Raw genomic sequence first — 10,680 nt, forward strand, 5'->3', positions numbered from 1 at the left:
TAATTGCATCTACGCATTTTAATCTCGGGATTATAGAATTTGCAAGTAAGAAACTTTCTTCCCGTCATTTGCAAAGTCTAAAAAGTCTGCAATGCTGCCGGAACTGAGCAATTACATGTCCCTGTTGAAATAGAGGAAGAAGAAGAGCTACCACTTGACATAATTTGAGTAATAAGAGAGAGAGAGAGAGAGAGAGAGAGAGAGAGAGAGAGAGAGAGAGAGAGAGAGAGAGAGAGAGAGAGAGAGAGAGAGAGAGAGAGAAAGAAAAAAAGAAAGAAAGAAGGTTATTTAAAATAGGGTGCTGATTTTCGCAGTACGCTTTTTACTCATCTCAGTACATAATTGACAATTATACCCTTTTCATTTCCCCACCCATTTTCCCTCTCTAACCTCTCTCTTAATGTTTTCTCTCTAATGTATTGTCAAAAAATTACAACGTTCATCTCAAATTTTAGAAAGACATTATTTCCGCGGTTGATGTCGAGATTAGGGGAGGGTTTACGGTGGCCGGCCAGGTCACTGCCGGTGGGGATGCGGCGGTGGAGTGGGTGGTGGTAAGGATACGTCGCCTTTAAGAGGACGGCGGTGATACGCCGACGGTAATACGCCGACGGTGAGAGGATATTTGTGAGAGTATGGTGGTCAGACGCCAGCGTGATAGGACGACGGTGAGAGCATGGCTGTGAGGGGACGGCGGTGAGTGACCGGCGGTGAGTTGACGGCGTTGAGTTGTTCTGAGTTAGTTGCAGGATGTAGTACGTTCAACTTTTCTAATGTAGTACATTGGAATTGTTTTCTTTTTTTAGATAGTATACATAGTACATGTACACGTACTTGAGTACAAATTGATTTTTTTTTTTTTCTTTTTTAGATAGTATACTACATAAGTTTACTCATTGTAGTATGCGTGCTACGTGTTATACATTACTTATTTAATTTGACGTAGTACATGTACGACGTACTCTAATATATTACGTCCGCACGATATGTAGTATAAGAGAAAATAACGCAGTAAAATCTGTAAAGTTAATTCTAAATGAAAAATTCAAGAGTACATTGAAAATTTTAAGACAATCCGTAAAACTAATATTATTCATCCAAGAAGATAAAACGTGAACTAATATAAAGTAACGTAATGATAAAGCATGTACTACAAGAAGAAAAAAAATAACATAATAAAATCTCCAAGGCTAATCCGTAAGACTAATCTTCTTCATCGATGACGATATAATCAGTTGCCGGTTTGGGGTCATACTTCCAGCGAAGTAAGCGTGAGCTAATCCCATCGAGCCAATCTACACATGCTGCATCCCTATATTTCTCCCAACTTGGGTGTACTCTTGGTAGAGGAGAATTACAAGCAAGACGAGCCTGTACGATATAAAATACAATTTTGTTAAACTGGTTAATTCAACAATTTAGATGTTAAACTAAATATAAAGTAGCATAATAACATACCCAGTGGAAATGTTTTGCCACCAAAATAACAGTTATGAAATTTGTCGGATTCTTTGACCAATTGGAAGAGCATTGGTTTGCTCCAATCAATGGTAAATACGTCACTGACGCGTCCAATGATAAATTTGTGAAGACGGCATTATAAAGGGTGGCTATGACAAAACCCAAATCCATAGAATCCATCCATTTATCGTCAGGTGCGCCGCCCTCCCAATGCGAAAGTAAGTACGCAATTGCATGAACACGTTCTTCACATCCAAAAGCATTAGCATATATACGTGAATTTTTCATTAACTCACCAAGCAATTCTTGTCTTACCCGCACCCATTCATTTTCATCGGAATAAAGTTGATGAGCAATTGCTCTAAAGCCACAATTTCCATCAGATTTAGGGCTATACCAATCCGTTATAGAATCTATCACATTATGCACCGCAGAAGGATACGGAAATGGAGGCTTTGATGGAATCTGTAAAAAATTTTAATTATATTACAGCTTAAAGGTAAATAAATTTGTTTGAAAATATAACTAACCTCTGTAGTCGATATTGATATTCTAGGTGAGTTGACCGGCTCTCCTCTTTTAGGTCGTTTATATTTGCAAGTTGTTTCTGAATTTGATTGATCAGATGTCTCTCGACCACGACCACGACCACGGCCACGACCACGACCACTACCACGACCACGACCACTACCACTACCGCGGCCACGGCCACGTTGTTGACTTGTGGTTGGAAATTGTTTCTCAATATACTCCCAGTGCGACGGATCTCTTGTTGTTGAATTTTTTTTGGGCCGTCCACGTGTCTTTTTTACCGTCGGGTCAACTATATTAGATGGATGCATGATATTCTCCATCGCCTCACAACACTTTTTGATCATTTCTGGTGCACTCCTTAACAACTCGTCACTTAATTTACGAAATCTGTCTTGCTCTTGTGACAATGTATCATCAATGCTATCTTTCAACTCAAAATCTAGTGACCTCCAAAATGGATGAATGGAATTCAATTCAATATATTTCCCTGATCATTAACAATTCAATAATATTAAAACAAACGCTAGTAATTATATATGATCATAAATAGCAAGGTAACTTAAAATATAAAAATCTTAACATACCTTCGTTTATGAGATTAGAAATTTCATGTGAACAAGGTAGACCATGTGTACTCTTTAAAGCACACCCATTACACTGCCCCTCGATGAAGGCTTTATCCAACAACTTAATTGCTTCGAGGGACACATTATGCCTCAATCTACGAAACACAGTCATGGCCAAGCTAACATGAAGGGAAACAGTTTTACAACGTCCCAACTCTTTCTTAATTTCCTTACGTTGGATTTTCACCATATCATGAATTTTTGCCCAAACAGTGTCAAAACTTCCAACCGAGGTACGTAAACAACGTTTAAGCGCAGCATGGGCACCCTCAACCCTGTACAGAATCATTACAGTTATTCTAAATTGTAATAACAAACTTAAATTATAATTAAAATTATAACTTACCTGTTAGTGGTAACATTTCCAAAATGAAGCACTTTATTAGTCCAAGCTGAAACAAACTTTTCTTTATATGGATTTATCCACGTTCTTTTGCAATAATCTTCCAAACCACCCACAGTACTATAAGCCACGTACATGTCCTTCTCATTATTCACAAAATCTTCCTCTGTTAATGAGTTGACCATAGTTGCCCACCTTCGTTTTGCGAATGCTTCCCCCATATCACCTCTTCCCGTTACACCCTTAACCCACGCTTCAACATCTTTTTCTATATGACGCCTACACAAAAGATGTTTCGAGGTGGGAAAATGTGTTTCGATAGCATTTATTAATGCCAAATCTCTATCAGATATAAATACTCCTGGGTACTCATCTGGTTTGAAAACTTCTCTCATACATTTCAATGCCCAGTCATAAGCAGTCTCCTTCTCATTTTGTAGGAAAGCAAAAAATACAGAAAAATTTCGATTAGTTGGTGTAACACCTACAACTTCTAATAATGGCATTTTATACATATTAGTATTGTAGGTACTATCAACAACCAACACATAACGATATTGACGCAACATATCGAGTGAGCCTGGAGGACAAAATATAACATCGGTTAACTCACTTACACCGGGTTCTTTTGAAGGGATTGTTTGATACCAGTGGCGATAACCATTTTCATTAATCAACTTCAACAACTGTTCCGATGCAGTTCTATTCTCCCTTGATGTAGCTTTATCTCGCTGACGAATATTATAAACTTGTCTTGCAGTTAATTCATTTTCCCCGATATTAGTCAATATATCAGCAACACTAATATGACTTTTGCTTAAATTTAAAATTTTTTCCTTCATAGCTTTATCCACTTTGCCGACCTTTGCATGGCCATAAGGATTATCATCAATTAAGTGGTTATGATACCCATATCGTTCAAACAATTTCCATGAACCATCGCCTTGTCTAAGGGCTTTTAGTCTAAAAGGACAGTTAATTTTTCTAGTCCCCGTACATTTGGTAGAATGAGTAATTGCACTTCCTTTCGGAGGTCGATATATTCCAGATCTATCACAAGCATATATCTGCAGTCCACGCTTTGCATTATACGTATAGTTTATAATGGTTATATAATTTTCACGTCCAACTTTTTCAACTTCTAATTGCATTTCCTCTCGACTGATGAAAGCTTTCTCGAAAATGAAATAATGTCCAGTATCATTATCTAAAATTACGGGAGGAAAATCATCCAACTCTAAGTCATCCTGCATGAAAAAAATTAAGCATATGTTAATTAGTACTACATTGATAAATAATTATGTACTACACCGATAAATTACGAACTTCATTTAAATATTACACATACTGTATTCATAAACTTTGTGCTTATCACATTCAAAAAAAGACAATTGAGTTAAAAAATAGAAAAAACAATGTACTAAACAAAACTATACAGTACAATGAAAAAAATGCAATACTAGTACTAAACACTATACAGTTTCATGGAAAGCGTCTTTTGGATGGCCTAGTGAGTCATTCATGCTTACGTTAATTTTACTAATGCATTATCTGTACTCTATTCGCTATAATAGCAGGTCAGATTTCATGGATTATCTCGACCTTCGAGCACGGCCTGAAACGTCACTGGTCTTCCATCTTCTAGCATCACTCGAAACCTACTGAAATGCAATACTATCTGACATATTTCCGCAACTATCGGTTACCACCGTTACCACTGTTAGTGTTTCGTATCTTCAATATTTACTGTCCACAGTGGTTTTTTTAGCTTCAAAGCAAAGTTGTACCTTTCAGCACAAAAAGATAGAGAAGACTAAACTGAAAGCGATTTTCGACTCATTAATCATGTGTACTTCAATATGTTCTGTTTACTTTAGACACTTTGAATTGATTACTAAGAGTCAACCCTTTACTCATCAATAAGCGTCTTTTCAGGACAAAACTCAACCGGGAAAAACCCGAATTACGATATTAAACCGTTAATTTAAGAGGTTTTCATTGAATTTATAAACTTTTTGACACATATCAATCATAAACACTAGACTGGACAACCTTCCCCTCGTCGACCACCGTTACCACCGTTAGTATTGTCCCTGGCCAACCCATCGTCGGCCGCCCCTAGGACAGCCTTCCCCTCGTCGACCAACACTTGGCAGCCAACAACCCCTCCGGTACCACCGTTAATAAACCATAATAACCAAAGCCCTAATTAAAAAAAGAATAAAAATTTAAGAAAAATCAATTAAATTAGAAATATATAATTAAAAGAATTAAATACCTGTTCTTCGTTCGGATAATCGTTCATAATTCGCAATACGAAATTAAAGGAGGTAGAATAAAGGTTAACAATAGAGAGAAGGTAGAGAAAAGGGAGAGAGAATTAGGTTTGATGTGTTTTTTAGTCAAGGGTAACAAATGGAATGTTTGTGGTAAAAAGTACTAAAATGAGTAAAAATCGTACTGCGAAAATAAACTCCGTTAAAATAATGTTATTCAACAATTGCATAATTTAACACGGTTCTTATAAGAACCGTTGTAATTATCTTATTCATATCTTCCAATTTCCATTTATTTTTAGAGGTGTTTATGATCTAACATAGTTCTTATGCACTACCGCTGTCATTATATTATATGTTATTGTATCATTCATTTGTCAGTTCGCAAGTTACGTAAAATCTATGTTAATAAGCATTTGCATGTAATAAAGAGTAAAACTATATATTAAAACGAGCCTATTATACAAGGGTATTGCTCTTTCACATACGCATTTTACTCTTTCACATACGCAAATGACCTTCTTATCCCTTTCATTTTTTCAATCTCTCCTCCCTCATCCCTCAACATTTTTACTCTAGTAATTAAAGAAACCAAACACTCGTTCGCCAGAACTGCCACCATCTCCATTTCCCTACCTGCACCAACCACCCATACCACCAGCAATCTCGCCGACGACCGGCCCACCAGAGACCGACCTGAGACACCGGCCTCTTTCCTCAACCAACGACCGCAACCACAACCCCAGCAACGAACCACCTTTCACGCAGCCACGGTTAGAGTTCATTGATTGAAAAAAAATTTAGCAAGCAATATGGACGTTGTATTGGTCATTCTTTTCATATTGAATTGGTTATGAAATAAATTTTCCGAAAGAAATGGTACTCTAAATCAATTCGTCAAGCAATTAACTATTGAATGATAATTTGATTGTGTACTGCGTTATGGACATACGGCCATATAGCACCCTAAATCAAACGCATAAAACAATCTACACACTGCAATTTTGCGCAATACAAAGCAAATTAATGAATTTTTTTGATAAATCGAAGTATTTACTTGTTTGAATTGACAAATTTGAAGTGAAATTGAATTAGGTTTTAGGCGGAAGAAAAAAAAGATAAAATCAAGGTTTTTTTTGTTTGGGGAGGGTAGAGTTTGGAAATAATATGAAAAAAATGTATGTGAAAGAGTAAAAGTCGTATGTGAAAAAGTAACACCGTTATACAATAGCGAAAAAAAAACAGTACAACAAGGGGAAAAAAAGGAAACAGAATAAAAAATAAAAAAACCACAAAAACAAACAGCTAACTAATTAGTACATTAATCAAACACCCTAACAGAAGTGAAGTTTGACTAGGAGGTGGGTACTGAGGATAAACTTGATTATAAATCAAGCGTACTACATCGGCATCAAGACATTGATCAAAATGAGCCACTTCTTCGTCTTCCCATTATTTTGGCACATTAATAAAATTGTACGGAATTAACCTTCTCATCAGATGAGCGTCCTCAGCGGTGGGAACGCATAAGTGAGGCCTAGCGTGAACATAACGATCCTTAGGGTCGTTGTCATAAAGGTAACTTTTGCCCATTTGATGGTCACATGATGCATACCTTGCAGCGAGTTGTTTTCCTTGGTGAAAATCATCATGAGCATCCCATCGAAACACGATCAGAGCATATCTAAGAATCCCACGACTAGAAATCCAAGCCGGGTAGATTCCCCTAACATTTGAAAACTCATTCTCAATGAGGATGTCCCTCAATGGGTTAAGAGACTTAGAAGCTGGATTTTCAGCAGCATCGCGTATGACTGGGAGATTGTGAATTATGCACGTAATCAGGTTGATATAGCGGGTTACCGATTGCTGAGGAGGTGCGACTGCGGATGATGAAGACGATGACATTGTTTTAATTATGATATGTATGTATATGTAGATTATTTAAAAAGTGAAGTAGAAAGGTTAGTAATAGTAAAGTGATTCTTATTATTACTGGAAATGTGATGCTATTTATAGTATAATAAAGCTATAATTAATTGGATTAATTTCAACCATACATTATATTCAAACTTGTATTAATTGTGCATGCATGCATGGGGTGAATAATGGTCAAACAAACAATAATAATAGGGCATGCATTGATAAAACCACAAACTTTTCAACTTTCACAGTGGACCTGTATTTATAACGGTTATAAGAAAAACCGTTGTTTATTGGTGTAATATGACAACAGATTTACAATAACCGATTTTGATATATGAAATATGGTAACGGCTTAACAAAGAACCGATATCATTTTATATTATACATACGGTCAAACAATCAATCTTGCAACCTTGAATCAGAAAAAGTAAAAATTACATGGCATGCACTAGTCAAATCACAAACACTAAAAAATCACAAATAATTAAACAATTTTTTTTTAAAATGGGTTCTTTCCAACCGTTGTTGATATATGTAATATGATAACGGCTTAACAAAGAACCATTATCATTTTGTGTTATACATATGGTCAAACACGTAATACTGCAACTTTGAATAAGAAAAAGTAAAAATTACAAGGCATGCATTAGTCAAATCAATATCGTTGTGTTTTTAGTCATTGGACAACGGTTTTTTGATAACCGTTTTGTTGTTACTAATTGGACAACAGTTTTTTTGATAACCGTTGTGTTTTTACTCATTGGACAACGGTTTTTTGATAACACGGTAGAGTTGACCAATTCTTATTTAACTTGTACCGTTTCCACTTTCCAATTCTTAACTTGTTAAGTTTCCAATTCTTATCTTATTATTATACCGGTTCCAATTCTTACCATCTTATTATACCGTTTCCAGTACAACCCAAACTCATTATAAGTAGAATTATAATTTTCACAATCTTAACTTGTACCGTTTTCACTTTCCAATTCTTAACTTGTTAAGTCCTCCATTAATTTTCCACATCGATTATGTCGTCAAGTTCATCAACTTATAGTGGTTCATATTATTCATCCGCCGATGATGATGATGAAGCATCTATGAACCTCTTGTAGGACCCCCCAAGTAGATTTATGTACGCTACACCGTTTACGTGCATCATTCACAATATCCCGTATACAGAGGACGGACATGGAAGGCTATACTCTCGTATCGTCTTGACTGGTTAATAGGTTTGATTCGGTTAGCCGGATTGAATTTGGTTCAAACTATCTACCCGGACAATGATGTGCATGATGGCTTCGGGCTGTGCGCCCTCATCGAGTTTGGCGGGAGTGAGGAGCGGGAATGCTTTCGTCAGGCTCGCAAACTTGAGCGGGCATTCTATAATAATGACTCTTCAAGACTCTAGTTTGAGCACGATGATCAGCGGGTAGGCCCATATTTATGGGTTGTGAATGAATCTGACCGTCTCCTACTACTTCCGATTCTGCACCGCCAAGGTCGCATTGCCGAGTAGGGGACAATGCCGTGGGAATGGGAAAACGACTGTGTGGATTGGACTGAAGGTGAAAGAGACATATATGATGATATTTTCTCTGAATTCCAGAGGATGGAGTAACAAAAAACATACTCCCTCCATTCAACTCCACACTACACATTTGCTTTTTCACGTTTGTCAACGCTTGTTTTACGCGATTTTTTTTTCTTTAGCTTGATATTTTAATGTACTCCTAAAAACCAAAGTCATTATAATAAAAGTTTAATATTTTTCTGGTGATATTGTCTCTGAATTCCAGAGGATGGGATAATAAAAAATATAAATAATTAAACTTTAATTCAAACCACCACCATAATCCAAAAACAACTCACAATGCCAAATAATAATTAAAGACTTAATTATTAGAACCTGATGAATTATTAGAATACTCATTATAAATTTCGGTCTAGAGCAAGTCGTAGATCGGCCCTTCATTATCACCGGGAAGCGCAGGTGGAATGGCCTCTTTCTCCCATGACATAGGCACGGTGGCAAGAATGTGATGCTTCCTGCAATGTTTCAGCAAATGATGATCAAGATGGGTCGCAACCCATAGATAAGGGCCTTGTTGTTTATCATCCGAATGGAAGTCCTCTTTCCCCGTATCTTTCCCTGCAAATCTAGCCCCTAATTTTCTTGCCTGATGAAAAGTTCATGGCACTTGGTTTCGTCAAACACGATAAAAGCAAAGCCTACAAAACCTTGCTTGTTTGTAGACACATGGTACACTTTTTTAACCGCGGTGAAACCAGAGTTATGAAGCATTTGCGTCAACCACCCAAAATTAGGGTTTAAAACCTTTCCATTCACACCATAATGAACCGGGAGATTAATGAGAATACAAGTAAAAGGTTGTGCGTAACGATAATGTGATTGTAACTCCGATACACCAGCCATATTATTTTAGAGATAAATTTAGAAAGAAATTAAAGAGTAAATGTTTGATAATTTAGAATTTGACCTAAAACATTATGAAGACATATTTATGGAATTATTTTGGTCAAATTAAATATTATTGGTCAAATTGAATATTTATTAAAGTTCAATTTTGAATGCAGTAATCAAATTGAAAAATCTAATCAAATACTGACAACGGTTGAATTGAAAAACCGTTATTTCATAGTAGAAAATAATAACGGTTACAAAAAATCCGTAGCTATAACATAACAACGGGTAACAAAAACCGTTGCTGGTGTTAATTAATATCGGTTTTTGAAATACCGATACCTTAAACCGGTAACGGTTTTTTCACAACCGTTGATAAGAGTGATTCTATAACGAGTTTTTGAAAACTGTTAAAAGTTTTTGACAACGGTTTGTTAAGCAACCGTTGTCAAATTATAATAACAACGGTTTTCGAGGGAAACCGTTATTCCTATTAGCGCGGTTTAGGTTTCCGCCAATATTTAGAAAACGGTAATCTAAGTGTCGTTATTAAATGCATCAAACCGTTGTGATACGCTTTCTATTGATTGTCAGATTTGGCGTAGTGATAGAATCTACAAAGTAATATTTTACTGTAGTGTTGTAGGCACTAAAAAATTATTTCAGTGTCGAAAATTAAATAAATGAAGTACTTTGAGTTAATAATGAACATTTTAACTCAATTTAATTATTTTGTCCCTTTTAAATCAAGTTCGGGTTATTTTGGGTTATTCGGGTCCAAACAGAAGTCAAATTGGGCTAAATTGCAAACGGGCCGAGAAATGATCCCGCAACCCTAAGCTGGAGAAAGCCCAACCGTTTCTCTATAAATATAGAGAATTTCATTCATTTCAGGAGATAGAAAAACTCGAAGAAAAGAAAAGCTTTGAAATTCTCTCTGAAAATCTCGTGAAATTCAACGTAAGCAATCAACAAGCACAAAAAATTCGTGCCGCCTGTGTAAGAAAACTCAAAAATTGAATCTCGAATATTCAAACATTCAAACATTCAAGAGAGAATCAAGTCGTTCGACCCTCTCAAGAATACAAGTCA

At 36.2% G+C, this 10,680-nt stretch overlaps 1 protein-coding gene across 1 annotated transcript; it reads right to left on the minus strand.

The window, feature by feature from the left end:
• Positions 1-1,203: 1,203 nt before the first annotated feature.
• LOC141588824 (PKS-NRPS hybrid synthetase cheA-like) lies at positions 1,204-9,600 on the minus strand. The gene is made up of 8 exons (XM_074410245.1): positions 9,546-9,600; positions 6,856-7,054; positions 4,313-4,331; positions 2,968-4,211; positions 2,580-2,896; positions 1,992-2,482; positions 1,459-1,926; positions 1,204-1,371 (listed from the first exon to the last, which is right to left on the minus strand). Exons 1-8 carry the CDS (start codon positions 9,598-9,600, stop codon positions 1,204-1,206), a joined length of 2,961 nt encoding a protein of 986 aa, XP_074266346.1.
• Positions 9,601-10,680: the final 1,080 nt, after the last annotated feature.

This window comes from Silene latifolia, chromosome 1 (genome assembly GCF_048544455.1).
Source record: "Silene latifolia isolate original U9 population chromosome 1, ASM4854445v1, whole genome shotgun sequence".
Classification (NCBI taxonomy): domain Eukaryota; kingdom Viridiplantae; phylum Streptophyta; class Magnoliopsida; order Caryophyllales; family Caryophyllaceae; genus Silene; species Silene latifolia.

What these genes read in the sequence shown, in the direction of transcription:
- LOC141588824 (XM_074410245.1), bottom strand. Translation starts at nt 9,600, where the DNA reads ATGGCTGGTGTATCGGAGTTACAATCACATTATCGTTACGCACAACCT. An exon ending in TTACGCACAACCTTTTACTT is followed by an intron (nt 7,055 to 9,545) that starts GTATTCTCATTA and finishes ACAATCTCCCAG; the next exon opens with TCATACGCGATGCTGCTGAA. An exon ending in GGAAATGTTACCACTAACAG is followed by an intron (nt 2,897 to 2,967) that starts GTAAGTTATAAT and finishes GATTCTGTACAG; the next exon opens with GGTTGAGGGTGCCCATGCTG.